General features: G+C 38.9%; 2 protein-coding genes across 2 annotated transcripts in view; both read left to right on the forward strand.

Annotated features, from left to right (window-relative positions):
- Nucleotides 1-5826, forward strand: LOC143288033 (transcription elongation factor SPT4-like). The gene is made up of 4 exons (XM_076596295.1): nt 1-160; nt 3500-3606; nt 4311-4366; nt 5364-5826. The coding sequence occupies exons 1-4, from the start codon at nt 92-94 to the stop codon at nt 5483-5485; spliced, it is 354 nt and encodes a 117-aa protein (XP_076452410.1). The 5' UTR covers nt 1-91; the 3' UTR covers nt 5486-5826.
- Nucleotides 5827-10193: 4367 nt separating this feature from the next.
- The window catches only part of LOC143288271 (uncharacterized), a 32069-nt gene continuing 25061 nt past the window's right edge, over nt 10194-17201 (forward strand). Inside the window, exons 1-3 of the mRNA XM_076596619.1 lie at nt 10194-10577; nt 12871-13063; nt 15267-15831. Of these exons, the coding sequence (XP_076452734.1) occupies nt 10528-10577; nt 12871-13063; nt 15267-15831 (808 nt within the window). The 5' untranslated portion in view covers nt 10194-10527. The remainder of the gene's footprint in view (nt 10578-12870; nt 13064-15266; nt 15832-17201) is intronic.

Genomic DNA, 17201 nt, shown 5'->3' on the forward strand with positions numbered 1-17201 from the left:
TTTCAAAGAAAGAAGACAACGCACACAGTTTTCATTGTGCGAAGAGTAGTCAACGTGAGAGGTTGTGGTCGGCTGTTCGCATTCGTTCATCATGTCTCTACAGACAGTGCCGAAAGATTTGAGGAATTTAAGAGCTTGTCTGTTATGCTCACTTGTGAAGGTATGTCATGGTTTTGGTTTGGGGTTGTTGGATTTTTTGGGGGGAGTCTGTAATTAAAAAATAAAATAAAAAAAGTCCTGAACGAGGGTCCTACCTGATATATTTCTGACCAAGCTGGTCTGTCACAGTGAATGTAGTGTGCCACCAGTTGTGGGTAGATCACAGTCTTTTCACTCTTTGTCTCTTTTTCTAATTTCCCAACTCCCGCATGAGCCTTCGGGAACCTCTTTACTAATTTTAGCCTGAATTACAATTTTCATGTGTTTGAAATGTAGATCACTGGGTGTCAAACGTTTTGAACAATGACACACGTGTATGTCGCCAGCAAACAACCCTACTTATCAAAAGTATTGTAACGAAAGTTTGTTGGGTTTTTTTGTTTGTTTGTTAGGTTTTTTTTCAAAATCAGTAAGTAAAGATGTCCCACAACACGAATACAAATCACGCGTGAACTTTGAACTTGTACTGGAATCAGAGGTTTGAGGCTTGTGAAGGCCTGTTGGATGTTAAGTTACTTCTTCTTCTTCCTCCTTGGCACAATTAGCTAGTTGATTATTCTGTCACTTATGCAAGGGGTCTGCACTCCCCCCGCGGCGTCAGCATGGAGATGCAGGGCGCAGACTAGCTTTAATGCCTTCTGTGCTCACCAGGTCGTTGTGGATCTTGTACAGCATGGATAGGCGTGCTGTCCTGTTGTCTGTCCTGGAAGCTGAGCCACTTCAGTTCTTCAAGCATGGCAGTGGGGCTAGAGGTGTTGTGGTAGCGCCTCATCACGAAACTGGCTGCCCTGCACTGCACCGCTTCCAACTTGCTGATGTTCTGCTCAGTGTGTGGATCCCAGATGCTGCTGGCGTACTCCAGGATGGGTCACATGAAGGACTTGTAGGCCATTTCCTTGATCTTCCTGGAGCTGACTTTGATGTTACATCGCAGGAAACCTAGGGTCTTGTTGGCTTTGTTGCACAGGTGGTTGATGTGCATGTCCCAGCTAAGATCGCTGCAGATGGTGACGCCTAGATACTTAGCGCTGGTGACAGTCTCTAGGACATGGCCATGCAGACAGTAGTCAAAGTGGAGGGGGTTCCTGCTGCGGGTCACAGGCAGAGTGGTGCACTTTCCAAGATGAAAGGCCATGTCCCATCTCTTCTCCCACGCAACAAGCTGGTTGAGGTCTTGTTGTAGATGGGCCTGGGCTGCTGGAGAAGTGACCATGTTGTAGACCGCCGTGTCGTCCGCGAACAAGCGTGACCTCGTAGTCAGGATGTCGGGCAGATCATTTATATAGATCAGGAACAGACAAGGCCCCAATACGGAGCCTTGTGGGACTCCGGACCTGACCAGGACAAAGAAACAGTATACAGGCATGCGTGGCCTAATGATAGCATACTGGATCATAAACACTTGAAGAGTTGGCCCAATGAGCGTCTAACCTTGTCTTGAAAGATGACTTGGTTGGGGCAGTCACCACGCTGTCTGGCAAACCGTTCCATGTATTAATGACTCACTCCGTAAAGAAGGAACTGCCCACTTTCAGTCTACAATGTGTTTTGTTTAGCATTAAACTATTACCTCTTCTATCCCTAGTTACTGCAGGTGAAAGAAAGAAAAAAAGCACTGTGTTAGTGAAATGATGGCCAATTAGACCGGTCTGTAATGTAAGGAAAATGCCAAATAGACAGAGGTAATTGAATAAGAATGAATGTGTTTGGTTGTAAGTGTATGCCTGCTATCTGCTCACTTGTCACTCCAAATCAGAACATCATCTCCCCAAACATGAAAATCAACACCATCGTTAAGCCACACCCTTTTTTTATTATTATTATTAAGAAAGATATGTGTAGATGCTAAGAAAACTTAAGACAGATATAAAGTAACCATTATTTAGTATTAACCTAACTGTATATCATCAAAAACACCAAGTACTGATTATCCATACAAGCTTTACAACATCACCAAATCAACCACAAACATATCAGTGTATCCATCATTTAAACACTACATGAATTATCCATTCAAATGTCTTGCTTTACTTCAATAATGTTTATACTATGATCAATGACTCAATATCCTATCACAAAAAGTAGTCGGGGTCATTTCAAAACTGAGTCCAATAATTTACAACATGCCTTTACAAGCAAAAATCTGTGCATGTATGGACAGCTTCATAACACCATCTGCCAAACAAATCTGCACTTCACAGCAGCACATCACATTCAGAACGTGCATGTTTACAAAAATGCACATGAAACATGTGGAAACATTTTCCAAAAGACAAATTCCAATCCCGATATATTATGTTGCCCTGTAAAAATTGGATCCATGGAAAATAGTAAACCATTTTCTTTACATGTAATCAAAGAGAGCAATGTACTGAATGGCCGTGCTCATTTTCCTCACTCCCCAGCATTCCTCCACCTCCCCCTTCCACTCCAGCTGGCAAGGCTGTCATAATCACTGCAGTGCTATTCCGGCTGTCCGGCCCCCTCCCTCTCCTCCCTCCCCTCCTGTACTTCGACAGTGAGCTCTCTCTCTCTCTCTCTCTCTCACGACTCACCTCTCACTCCCCCTCAGTTCAGTATTAAGGTCATGTGTACTGGATTTTTTTTTTTTTTAATTTTTTAAAGGGAAATTGCTTTTCTGTAGATTCATATTCATAACTGAAATCAAGTCCACACAGACATGACCTCAGTTTTCCTGCTTTCCTTCTCATCCCCTCACTTGACTACACCCTTCACTCACTCCTCTTCCTTCTCTCCACCAGACACCACCTCCCACATGCATACTTGCTTCTCCCCGCCCCCACCCCCACTCTTTTACATGGACAAAACAGGAATGGCAGAAAGGATGGGAGGTCAGAGACCAGTTCTGATGAAGGCACCACACATAGTGGCCAATTTGGCATAATGCCAATAGGTTGATAAACTCTACACTCAACCCACCACATCAAAGCAACTTTCATTTAGAAACTGGATGTAACAGCTGTCTACACCATCTTCCCTCTCTGGATCTGTTACCCTTCACCATCTTACACACACACACACACACACACATTTGCGTATCTTATGTGTCTGTATACACTAATAGTAATACAGTACCTGGGAATGTGAGGTGAGATAAATGAGAATATTTTCGTTCTGCTTCTACAATTCTACTCATTTCTAGTGTTTGTGCATCCCACAAAAATAAAAGAAATTGAAAATATGTGTTATTTTTAAAGAGAAAGAAGGGGAGACGTTATACAAAATTTAACACACAAAAAAGAGAGAGAGAAAGAAAGAAAGAACTTATGAAACCAACTTGCAAAATGGTTATTCATGACATGGTTCTGTTATGTTGCAGACGATTGAACAGTTTGAGTTTGATGGGTGTGACAACTGCGAGGAGTACCTCCACATGAAAGGCAACCGAGATGTTGTGTACGATTGCACCAGTTCAAACTTTGATGGGTAAGGAAGATTGATTTGCACAAACCATCAGTAAAAAGTACTGCAGTTAGTGGTTTTAAGATTTGATTGCATGTTCCTTTGTTATTTTGCCAGAGAACAACACTCTTGTTGCCATGCATTTATATGGGTTATTTTCAATGTGTCGGGTGCGTGCTGTACACAGGATCTCAGTTTGTTCAAATATTGTCTCATCCAAATGACTAGATGCTCTGTCTGATTTCCCAGTCAAACTTGGGAGAAAGGGCAAGGGGATTTGAACCAAGACCCTCACAGACTCTCTGTATTGGCAAATGAGCGTCTTTAACTATTCTGCCACCTTTCTCTTTTAGCTCTTGCTAAGGTGGAAGCTGAAACCATTAAAGTCATGACATGTACTCTTTATTACATGTCAAAATAAGCTTAATAATGCTTTGTTCCATGTGCATGAAGATGTATTATACTATAGTCTCACACAGAATGGAAATGTAGAACTTTTCAGTTTTTGTGAAAAATTCAACAAAGATTTCTGAAGTTTGCTAAGTTTTCTTTAGAATTTGATGATGAACATGTGTGTGATGCAGATTTTTTATATCAGAATTAAAATGAAAGTGGGAGAGGGTGGGATGTTGATGCAGAATTTTTATTTTAAAAGTATTAAAATAAAAGCAGGGGGATGTAGTGTAGCATTTCCTGTAGATCTAACTGTAATTGATTTTTCTTTGCAGATTGATTGCCATGATATCACCTGAAGACAGCTGGGTTGCAAAATGGCAGCGCACAGGTTTGTAATAATTTATTTCTTAGAAATTGCTACATTCCCATGATATATATTATATATCAATTATCAGCACTGATTTTCCATGGTTTTATTTAATGTGGGGTTGAAAGCAAGAATGATTCTTTTGTTCTTGGGCCAAAGTAGCACTCCGAATTGAGTTCACTTTACAGTCTTGTTTGAAATCATATTCACTGCCAATGAGTATGACTATATCATTGTATGATAGTAAACATATGTATGACCTGTTAGTGTTATAAACTTATATTATCAGAAAAATGCTCATTTATAATCCCATAGAAAACCTGAATTATATTCATAACACTGGAAGCTGCTCAAAACCAGTATTGGGAAATCTGTTTGTGTCAACCAATGAATATTTGTGTTTGAAAATACAAAGAAATGGAATTAGAAGTCATAAAGTTAATGTGTTGGCTGGAAATGTGATATTTGTTAGTGTAATCAGGTTTTCATGTTTAATGTTGTCAATACTTGTTTTATGTAGACTCCACTTTATATTCCATAGCTGAAATTGTGTTGTTGCTTTTTTTTTTTTTTTTTTTTTTTGTGTGTTGTTGATTTGTTGTTGGTTTTTTGGTTGTTTTGCTGTTGTTGCCTCTTTTCTGGTTATATCTAATTGGCATCATTTTAGAAATAAGCACGAATGCCTCATTTCTCTATCTTACGCATTTAAACAGACACTTGTATAACTTGATAATGCACTCTCTCAGAATCAGATACGTTAATGACATTCAGGTGGGGATGAATCATTAAATTTATACTTGTTGACAGCCACTCAAGATCCAAATCTGTCTGACACATACACGCACAATGACACACACACACACACACACACACACACACACACACACACACACACACACACACACACACACACACACACACACACATGCCAGTGACATGGGCACCTGCATCCACACACACACAGTAGTTTACTCTTTGATATGCTTAAAAGTAAACATGAATGATTTTCTCCCAACAGAACGATTCGTCAGAGGGTGCTATGCAGTTTCCGTGACTGGGCGTCTGCCTCCTGGAGTGATACGGAACTTGCGTGCCCAGAATATCGAATACAGACTCCGAGACACCAGCCAGAAGTCCTGATTCTTCTTTCTGGTGGGGTGTAATGATGTCAGGATTCTCTGGAAGTGGAAACTAAGCTGTGCTGTGTCTGTCTGTGGACTTTTTGGCTGAACTGTGAACTGTTGGAAAGGAATTTGGTGTGTCGTTTAATCTGACTGTATAGAATGAATTGAAGTGGACTGTGCGTGAGACTGCAGGATAGATTGGAATGAGTGGATGGTTTTATGATTTCCTGGATTAGATGGATGGATGTTCACTGACAATTTTGTGTGAAAGGTTGAAATTTTAAGTGGGTTTGTGTGCTTTTTCAAATGTATGTTGTGAATGTAGTGGAAGAAAAGAAGTAATAATTTAAAGGAAAAAAAAAAAGAAGCATTTTGTTTGTTGATGTTGTGAGAGTTGCAGTGCAGCTGTGTGGAATTCACATCACTATCCCTTACTGTCGTAGCTTTCAGAATCCCTTTAATGAGTAGGCACATGTACAACTAGGCATGCAGCACATGTATATAAAAATATACATAACAGAGAGCCGGCACATGAACAGTTAGGCACGCAGCACACATAATATATAAAAATATACACAACGGAGAGCAGACACATACACAGACAGGCATGCAGCACACTTAGAAATGTACACAACAGAGAGCAGGCATATGTAAAGTTAGGCATGCAGCACACAAAAATATATAAACATACACAACAGAGAGCAGGCACATGATTAATAAATTATGCAGTTAGGTGTGCAGCTCACATGTAAAAAAAAAAATATACACACAAGGACCTCTTTTGGTGCACAGGGACACTTGTATACATGTACACATAAACTCGTGATAAAGGTATACTATGCATGCACATTTGCTTGCAAGCACACAGAGAGTCAAGTGCTAAAAGGTCAGCTTCATATATCATCACAAAAAGGCTATATATAACACTTGTTACACATTTGATACACGTGTGTGTGCAAGCCCTCTTCTCTCTATATATATACCAGCAAGTACACCACTCTTTCATGCTCCACCACTGCCTTTGGACTTTGACTGCACCTGTTATTTGACGTTAAATGGAATATGTATCTGAAACTAGACACCAGAGAAAAGAAAAAAAAAAGAGGTAATGGTTGACAAATACACCCCTGTTATCATTACACATTTTTATCATTGCACATCATTACCATTATCACATGTTTATGTGTGTGTGTCTGCTTGCTTTGCCACTCAAAAATTCCCATGGTCTTACATTAACAGACAAGGACCATCATAAAACTTGCGAATGCCGGAGTTATCAACAAATCATTGAAATCCAGTTGTCTGTAAGTCATGTTAAGTCCCTTTTCATTTAATCTGAGAGAGCACACCCACACAGTTTCAGCTTCACCTTCACCAGATCAACTTAAAAAGATTTTTTTTTAAAGGGAGGGGGGTGCAGGTGCCTGACCCACACATCAACTATTTAACACCCTGGACAGACATTGAGAGTATACCAAGTGAAGCAGTTATGAAAGAGATGAACTTTATTAGTATGTATATATCTATAATTACATATGTGCGTGTAAAGATATAAAATTTGTATATATGCATACATACGCATGTATATAAAATAGAAATTGACCTGTCAGTACCAGTAGCTCAAGGGGGCATCACTGTGTTCAGACAAATCCATATACACTACACCACATCTGCCAAGCAGATGCCTGACCAGCAGCATAACCCAACGCGCTTAATCAGGCCTTGAGAAGAAGAAAAAAGAGGTAAATGAATATCCAAATATATATATATATATATAAAGAAAAGAAAAAAAAGGAAAAAGAAAATTGACCTACCCTGGACAAGCCTTAAGAGCCTATCACATGCTGCAGGAATGAAAGATATATACGAAGATTTAAGTAAAATATTCAAAAATAAAGAACACACTTGCACACACACACACGCATACACACACCTTCGTTCTTGGAGACTACACAACAGGATCTGTAGTCAGAAATGAAAAAAATCACTAAAAACCACAAACACCATCATTCATCTCAAGGACAATTATGCAGAGAGGAAGCAAATGCAAATCTTACTAAAAAAAAAAAAGGAAGAGCAAGAACCATTACATATGACCATGTCAAATATTGACATCATCTTTAAACAAACATGTGACTTGATATATATATGCAATCGTTACAAAACAATACTCAGAGTCAGACTCTGTAAATGCGTGTGTGTGTGTTTATTTCATTTTTTTCTCTACAAATATCACATCGAATAATCATTAAATCGAAAAACACGCACATACATTCTCAGATTCTGACCATGTAATGGTGAGTTTAATGACCAATTGGCGATCTGCCCTCATGGTCAAGTTGTTCGTGGCTGTGGTCTTTTTCCGTGAAGGGTGGTGTGGTCGAGGTGTTGGTCCTGCTGTCCTGTGGGAGTGTAGTCCTGGTTGGCAGTCCAAGGGGAAGAGGGGGGGGAGGGGTAATGGGGGGTTGAGGGGGGACATTGCTGTGTCCAGTAGTCAGACAATGTATATGACACAGGAACTGTCTAAAGGTGTCTGTGCATCACTGAGTTTATTTCCACTTGATGAAGATGTATGTGTGTAAGGTTTCTTGGATGGCAAGTCTTGGTAAAACTGTCAAACAGGATTTCTTTTCGTCTCACCTCCCCCAATTACTAAAAATGTAATCTCATAATCTCAGTCTACTTTGCAATCCATCCAGTATAAGTTATCCCATGAAATAGATATCAGGGTTTTAAGACCATGTCATTTTGTTTATGTATATATTATCTGTCAATCTCAGTGACATGAGAATGAAAAAAAGGAGCTGGCCAAACTAAAAGCATAGGCTGTATAAACGGCCTTCCCGACCTCGTTCCCATTTAGTGCTCACGTGAATTTTGCATTGAAGTTCACGAAAATGACAAGAATCTAACCTGCGGCCTCACCACTGAATAATTCAGTCATATAGCTTTATTGATTAACACACATATACACTCTAAAAAAAAAAAATGGTTCTTTCAAGCAAAAATCCATACACCCCTCCATCCCACAGACCCCATGATAAGAAATTGCAATTTATGAATAAAGTCTACCAATCTGAAGTGTAAAGTACAAAACTTGGGCCAGCAATAGGCCACAATCCCCCAATACCCCTCTGCGAACGTGGCTCAAAAGCCAACTGCCAGTAGGCCCTACGCCACAGTGAGAGAAGCTGTACCGATTGACTAACAAGTGGAAGGAGAATGGAGCTGCAAAACGATCTTTAAAATGAATAAATAAATATAATCAAAATAATACTATGTAGCTTATGCTATCCCTGATGTAGCAGACTGTTTTAAATGTGCTAAAAAAAAATTTTTTTAAAAAGAAAGAAAGAAAAAAAGTGTGATCTGCTATTGAAAACATCTCATAGAAACCCATTTCATTTTTTTTTTCCAGTTCACAAACCGGAAAGACACTTTCACAATAAGCAGGCCTTACCTGTGCTCACAACATGGTGGGGGGACTTGAAAACGTTCTCTCAGAACTAGATTTTATTTACACAGATCAGAAAAGAAAACAACTTGAACAACAACAACAACAACACACACACGAGAGAGAGAGAGTGAGGGGGAGGGGGGTTCGAGAGAGATGGGGAGAAGAGGGGGGGGGGTATCCTCGTGACTCTCCCAAGCACTCTGTCTCTATAATCTCCAGTGCATTGTTCTAGAAAGCGTTCACAATGAGAATTCCAATTCCAGGCTAGAAAAAGTGTACAATATCGGAACGAAAAGCAGCGGAACCCCCCCCCCTCCCCCCATGGGTATGAATAGCCTGGAAATTTAGCCCAAGCTGTTTGTCATGTAGCATATGTAGGCCTACCCATTAAAGTTCCAATTTGATTTTTTTTATCATATGTGTTTAGTTCAGTTTGAACTAAAATGAGTCATGCAAGTTCTAATCTAAACTTGCGCTGGTATTTACGCACTTGGAATCAACACAAAAAGTAAAGACTTGTAAAAAGCAAACAAACTGGAAAGTCAAGAATATGATTTAGAGCAGCTGTTAATATTTATCGTTCTTATTCATTTATTTATATTTCTTTTTTTCTCTCCAGTAATCATAGTAAGACATCTTTCTTCAGTTGGCCATTGTCTAAGAGTACACTCTGTAAATGATCACGCAATCTATTTTGAATGTGTGTGTGTGTGTGTGTGCCGTGCGTGTCAGTGGGGGACCGACGGGGGGGGGGGGGGGGGGGGGGGGGGTTGGCTGCGTGTGGACGGATGTGTATATGACAGTGCGTGAAGACAGCAAAAGACACAGCAGTGGAGATTTTCGGTAGCACCCTTTTATGCCACAGGGCACGAAGAGATTATGTAAAATAAGTATTTTGATCATTTGTCTTTGATGTAACTTGTCGGTCAAAATATTGTTTCATAATTTCCTTCTTTTCTGCTCCATTTGGTAGGTTATTAACGCCTAATCAGCGTGTTTGGTCTATGCATGGTTCTGGCATCTCCGTCTTTTACATTTTTAATGTATTATCTTAAAGCAAATGCGTGTTAACGTGTATCGATCAATCAGTATTTTCACGTCTTCTTGAAGCTGAAACCGAAACTCTCTTGGTGACTCAAACCACAAACATGAAGAGTTGCTGTTCTTGATGCAAAAACATTAAACCAGTTATTGTCAATGTTACAGAGATATTAATAGTTTACCAATGAAATTGCTCGTAACAAGTGCGTTTTAGGTTTTCTGAAGGATTCCAGTTGTAAACTGTGGCCGATTGTGTCATCTGAGATCTTTCTCATTGAAGAAACTTTTCTGTGTTATATGAGTGTTCGTCTGTTTGGAATGTGGTGTGTGGTGTCGGTGGTATGTAGGTGTCCCTGATTCGGAAGAAGAAGAATAAAGTTTACTTTGTTAAGTCAGATACTGGTGTGGAGTTTATGCCTGTTGCTTCAACAATGGCTTGCTGAAAACAAACAGAAAGTAAAAAGTTGGGATTTTTTCCCCCTCAACAGCTGAAACGGCACAAAGATCGAAGACTGATTATTTTTAACAAACGCTTACTGCAGAACACTTATAAAATCAAAATGTCATCTGAAAGTGAAACAGCTGTTGAAACCAAATACTGCAGCAACTGGTAAGTATTTTGTGAAATCAGGAACTTGATAAAGGGAAACACTGGGCGGAATTAAAATCTAATCGAGTGACATGCGATAAACCATGGATGAATATTTCTTAAACGGTGGTAATTTGAATGCGGAAACGTGAGATATTTTCTGTAGTGATCCCAAAATAATACAAAAACTATCACAACCTTCATTTCTGAGTTTCAGTTTCAGTTTCAGTAGCTCAAGGAGGCGTCACTGCATTCGGACAAATCCATCCATTTCTGAATGGACTAATAACAATCACTTGTTTCAAAGTGGGTCATATCAGTGATACAGTGGTCAGATACTGCTAATTTATATTTTGAATACTTCACTATATAATCAGGTGATGGAATACACATTGACTTTTTATAAATCCCCACAGAGAAAATGTCAATGATGACAGTGATGACTCTATGACTGTCACTGACTTCTTTAAGAAAAGATATGAGAGAAATCTGAGTGAGCTGAAATTTCATCATCATTTCCAGAACACAGATATTAAACTAAAGCCAACAAAATATTGGGCAGTATTAAGAGTAATGCCAAAGGTGGAAGGTTTAGATAGTTTTTCTCCTGAGGAATTCTAAAAACCTGTATCATTCCCTTAATCAATGGATGAACAAAGTTTCAAGAACCAGAGCTTGTCATCAGTGAAAATTACAGGACTAGTAATATATAAAGTTTTTCAATTTCTGAGTCAGGAATGTTTAAATGACTGCAGCCTGAACACAAAAGACATAAATTGATGGCAGCAGCAAGACTTTGACAATGTCAGTCTAGACTAGCAGTTGTTGAACAAAGAGTGCAATATTTGTTTGTTCTGGCATACACATAAACTGTTAATGTTAGAGACTGAGTGCTCAAATTAAGAGGCTCTTAAACATTTTACTGGGTGTCTTACTTGATATTAGCACAATGAGAATTTTTTTTTAATGAAGAGGGAAAACCCTATCATAAGCACTAAAGCAAGAGGAAAGAAAAAGTAATAATTTTTTTGTTTTTTCAAAATTGATGCTATTGTCTTATATGTATCTACTGTGATCAAGCCTCTTCTGTCTTCCCAGCCACTACCTCAGTCACCTGTGTCCCCCAGCCTAACCTTAGTGTCTATTACCAGTATGTATACATTATGACATGTATGGGCAGCAGTCAGCAGCATGAGCTGTGGCAAAAAAACCCCAAAAAAACAACCCCAAAACAACAAGAAAAACAAACAACAGCAACAAAATACAAAAAACAATACCACTCAAACACTGAAAAAGAATCAGGAAGTATTCACAAACACAGGTCTCTGTCATACCAAGTATTGGTACATAGTGACTAAGTCAAGTGAGTTAAGAGTTACCGGGGAAAAAAAACCCCTGCATCATATTCTGTGTAAACAGTTCATTACATTTGATCAAGGACTAGTTCTATAACATCTAGCATTATCATATGTCAAAGTCACTTCAAACTGGAGATAGAAGTACTACTGTTACTTTTTAGGGCCTGTTATTTCAGGGGTGGACACATGCACATGTCTGCACTCTCACCCCAAACTGTCACTGTGGATTGTTTAAAAAAGAAAAAAAAGAAGAAGAAAAAAAAAGTTTTAAAAAATCTTCCTTTATTTTTCACTGGTTGATGAAAGTTTCATCATTTTGATTCTTTGTTTTTTTCTGTACTCTGATTTATTATTTTGTTTGAACAGTTTACTTACAAAATGGATAATTAGGCAATTTTAGAGCATTGTGACTATGTGAGAATACCGAAAGATCTTTTTAAGTGTTGTAGAAGAGAAAGGGTGGTTAATACATTTTTTGGAACCGTGATTTGCTCATTCTTGAATCCTACCAACATCTCGTCCTTTTTTTTTTCTCTATAAATTATATTATATAATCTTGTAGCATGGCTGTGAAAAAATTCATTTATTCATTCATTCATTCATTTCTTTCTTTTTTTCTTTCTTCCTTCTCTCCATTCATTCTTCTTTCCTTCCAAATTTCCTTCCGCTTTTTTTGTTGTCTCATTCTTTCTTTCTCACTCTGTCTCTCTTTCTTTCTCTCGATCTCCACCCCTCTCTCCCTCCCTCCCTCCCTCTCTCTATCACACACTCTCAAACCCTCATCTCCCTTTCTCTCTCTTCCTCCTTCCCCATCTCTCTTTCTCTCTCATACACTCTCAAACTCTCATCTTCCTTCCTCTCTCTTTTTTACCGTCTCTTTCCTGTCTTGAATATGTTTGTCACCCTTTTATATATATATATATATATATATATATATATATCTTACACATCTGTAGCAAAAAAGACATTGCTGCTGCCAATTTCACCATGCACGAGGTGCACTGTCGACGTCACCTGGTGCTGTGTGAGCACTGCCAGGAACCGGTGCCACGCACAGAGATGGAGCAGCATTTCACTGATGTCCACGCCAAAGTGCCCTGCTCCCAGTGCTCCCTAGAACTGGAGAAAGATCAGTTGGAAGCCCATCTGGTATACTTTTTGTTAGGATTTGTTGTGTTTGTGTTCAAATATATATATATATATATATATATATATACATGCATATCTGACTCAGTGTGTGTGTGTTTGAGAGTGTGCACACATACTCAGTGTATGTGATTGTGTGTGTGTGAGTGTGTGTAAGTGTGTGTGTGTATCACTGTATGTGTAAATCAGTGTATGCCTTTGACTCAATATATGTATTTGTGTGTGTGTTTGTGTGTACACTTTGTGTGCGTGTGCATGTGTGTGTGTGTTTACTGTAAATGCATGCCTTTGACTATGCATATATTTGTGCATGTGTCATTGTATGTCTTTTTTTTAATATGTATGTCTAATTACATGGATAAAATAGTTTGTTCACTTGCCTGTTATGAAACTTTGAAAGGGGACAAGTCATTATGTTTTAGAAAGTTTTATTTTATTTATTTGTTTTGCAGATTTGTTTGCTTTGAATGTCTGCATCTTTGCTAATATTATGTAGATGCCTTGTGAAACAATATCTTTATGGTGGACATATGATCATTCTTTTTTTTTCCTTTTTGATCACAGATAACTAAAATAGTAAAAACAAAGAAGGCCTTGAAAGAAAGAATTAGAACTTGTGCAGAGACAAGTGCCTTAGTGTGTGTGTGTGTGTGTGTGTGTGTGTGTGTGTGTGTATTTCCATATCAGTTTTCATACCATTTTCTTGCCTCCCCCCCTCCCCCACTCCCACCCACTAAGATTGATCGATCAAATGGAAGGAGCATGTGAATACGAACACATAGCATGGTAAATGAGAGGGTTAGTAGTAATTGCTTGAAACAGCTGTACAATAATTGGACCATTAACATGTATCCTGTTGGCGGTGTCGATGCACTTAATCAGTTTCTCACTAGTAATTCATCAGCATGCAATCCAGCTGGGCAATAAACTTTAGTTGTTTTTTTACTAGGTATTATTTTTTCATTCTATCAATGCACACAGTAGTATTGATGCTTTACCACACAATACACAGGTGAGTTTATTTCTTTATTGATTTACAGTTCAGACTAATGGAGTCTTGCTTTATAAAATCTTTCCGTCCTCATCTTTTCAGATTATGGTATTATGTTTGTGTATATCTTTGTGTAAACAAAGTGAGTCTATGTTTTAACCCGGTGTTCGGTTGTCTGTGTGTGTGTCTGTGTCCATGGTAAACTTTAACATTGACATTTTCTCTGCAAATACTTTGTCAGTTGACACCAAATTAGGCATAAAAATAGGAAAAATTCAGTTCTTTCCAGTCATCTTGTTTAAAACAATATTGCACGTCTGGGATGGGCACAAAAAAATGAAGCCTAATTATATGCAAACTGCATTTACTGTTATATTTATATTTTTTGTATTATCTAAACTTGGCACTTTGATCTGATATTCTGACCCAACAACAAGAGCAGTCATTATTATCATTTTCTGTTCAAACAGGAACTTCTTTTGCTAAGCATGGAAGTTTTATTTATTTTGCAAACGTTTTGGTGCAGATAGTAAAAAAGGGAATTACTCTATAATTAATACTAGGGGACTTAATTTGCTTTAAACTGATCTTTCTCATCTTAAACATTACATTTTGAAATTATACTCAATGCATAAAAAGCTTGGATTTTTTTTTTAAGTGTATCGCAAGTGAGTCTTGAAGGCTTTGCCTCTCTTGTTTCTAGTTCGTTTGATTGTCACAAACTTATCTTCTTTACTTAACTTCAAGTTAACTGCACTTTGATTCAGAGCTTGATTCAAATATATCACACTTTTCTAAAGATAGAAGACATTACATTCTTCATTAGTAACCAATTTCTGATTGTCCTTTCTCAGACATTGCCAGTCTGATGACACCAGTTTGATAGTACACAAGTTTTTGAATTTACAGTTTAACCCTTGACTGTTGCGGACGAGTATGCTCATCAGTGTAGGGCTGTCATCTCAGCAAGATAAGACTGGATGTTACACAGGTGTGGTTGTCATCACTATTCTTGATTTGGGCTTCTTGCTCAAATAGGATTGCATGACTTTGTTCAGCAAAATCAAATTCACCGCAAAAGAGTACATGAAAAGCACTGATCGCACTTCAGATGCATGCCACACAATCAAGGGATTAGAAAGGTTTGTGAGTGTTCTCCCTACCATTTACCCCAGACCTATTGGAGTACTGCAGTTAGCCCCTGGATTGTTGCAGGAGAACGACTGCCCCAAGAGGCAAGTGTCATGCGAGTACTGCGAGCTCCAGGTGCCCCACTGTGACCTGGCCCCCCACCTCGAGTTCTGTGGCACGCGCACCGAGGCCTGCCCGCGCTGTGGCAACTTTGTCATGCACAAAGACCTCCTGCGCCACAACAGCAGCAACTGCACCTACCCTGAGGTCAAACCGCCCACCAGTCAGGCCAACGGGGCCCGAGATCAGAAGAGAGGACGGGAGAGGTTCGGCTTTGGCCAGAGAGGCGGTGTCTTTGACTACCGAGAGCTGGACAACTCTTTCGACCATTTTGAGTTTGAGCAAATCCGTCAGGCATTAGAGGAGGATGCGGATGGACGCGGGGTCCAGAGCCTGCTCCAGGCAGATTCCGATGCCTCGGCTGCTGCAGGGGAGGTTGGGAGGAGCGGAAGAGGCAGGAGACAAGGTGCAGGGTTTGGGAGGGCTGCTGCCACACGGCTGGCAGAGCAGAAGAAAAACGACACACGAAGCAGAGGGCGGAAAGCGGCCACTAATCGGAGATCGGATGTCAACCGTCAGAGAATTCAAGGTTTGATTGATCTTTGTGTCTGCTGCACACATTTACACGCAATTGTTTTCATAAACAAGAATAGAGACCTCTCTTCCCCCAACACACACCCCTCCCCCACCCCCTCCACCCCCCAAACCCCCACCCCCCAAAAGAAAAAAAGTATTAACTATTAACTTTTTTTTTATGAACTTACTGATTTTTGTGTGTGTTTTGTTTTGTTTTGGATACATCATTCTGTGTTTGTGTTGACCTGGTTGAACTCAGGGGTTACAATTAATGACTGAAACTTTTAATTGGTATTTGTAACAGATTCTGTAAAAATGATTCTTTCGTTGATTGATCAAGTCATTTGATCTGCAAAGATCCTGTAATTTAATTTTTGTGTGTTCTCAAGGTAGGTCTTCATTTAATCTGTTTTTGATCATTCTTTGCCACATGAAAAGTCTGAGGATGTTGCTCTCTCTCTCTCTCTCTCTCTCTCTCTGTGTGTGTGTGTGTGTGTGTGTGTGTGTGTGTGTGTGTGTGTTGGTCAGTCTCTCTGTCCCAAGATTACTCATTATATTTGTGTGTTTGAATTTCCTTGTTTTCTATGTGTGTGTGTAAATATATTTTCAAATTCATAGCAGAAGCCTCATATTTGCAAGTATGAAAGAGTGCAATAAAGTAAGAAGCCACACCAAATTTCAAAGCAATATCAAATACTTTTTGAGATATTGAGTTTTGAATTTTCAAAAAATTCTGCGATTTTAGCCAGTCTCACAAAATGGCATTTTAGAACCCATACAGAATTGCCACTAATGCATTCTCATAGTCAAAACTCTTCATACATGATCTGTTTAGTAAACAGAAGACCTCAGATTTTTTTTTAGTTGGCTGTTAATGTTATTGGCTGAATGCCAGTGTCATATATTCTGAGGAAAATGATTATTTTCTGCATGTCCGATCCTGCTGTTTTGATGGCAGCATTACTGAAATGACTGAAACTAAAAAAAACTATTGCATCTACATGAACATTTCAGATATTTTCAGGTTCAAGAAAGACTGTAGACTTACAAGACAGCAAATGTTAATAATAAATCTTGACAAATGACAGCTTTTCATAGGATTATATGAAAAAAAAAAAAGCTTTATTCAAGACGATTGGGGATAATGTGCTCCATTAATGTTGAAAATGATTTTCCTTTTAGATATTTTTCAGGATTTGAGTGTGTGTGTGTGTGCGTGTGTGTGTGTGTGTGTGTTTCAAAATCAATATGTATGCATCACTTTATGTAACTGTTTTCTTGTTTATACTATAACATGTAGCAACAGTGTCGTTGTCAGTTGATGTGGCTTTCATGTATTGTTAGCAGCAGTGCTTTCATGTACTGTTAGCAGCAGTGCTTTCA

Source organism: Babylonia areolata, chromosome 12 (assembly GCF_041734735.1).
Source record: "Babylonia areolata isolate BAREFJ2019XMU chromosome 12, ASM4173473v1, whole genome shotgun sequence".
Lineage (NCBI taxonomy): Eukaryota > Metazoa > Mollusca > Gastropoda > Neogastropoda > Buccinidae > Babylonia > Babylonia areolata.

Excerpts from the sequence above, each read along its gene's own strand:
- LOC143288033 (XM_076596295.1), top strand. The coding sequence starts at position 92 with ATGTCTCTACAGACAGTGCCGAAAGATTTGAGGAATTTAAGAGCTTGT. Across the intron at positions 161-3,499 it reads TGTTATGCTCACTTGTGAAG|ACGATTGAACAGTTTGAGTT; the intron begins GTATGTCATGGT and ends GTTATGTTGCAG. Across the intron at positions 4,367-5,363 it reads TGCAAAATGGCAGCGCACAG|AACGATTCGTCAGAGGGTGC; the intron begins GTTTGTAATAAT and ends TTCTCCCAACAG.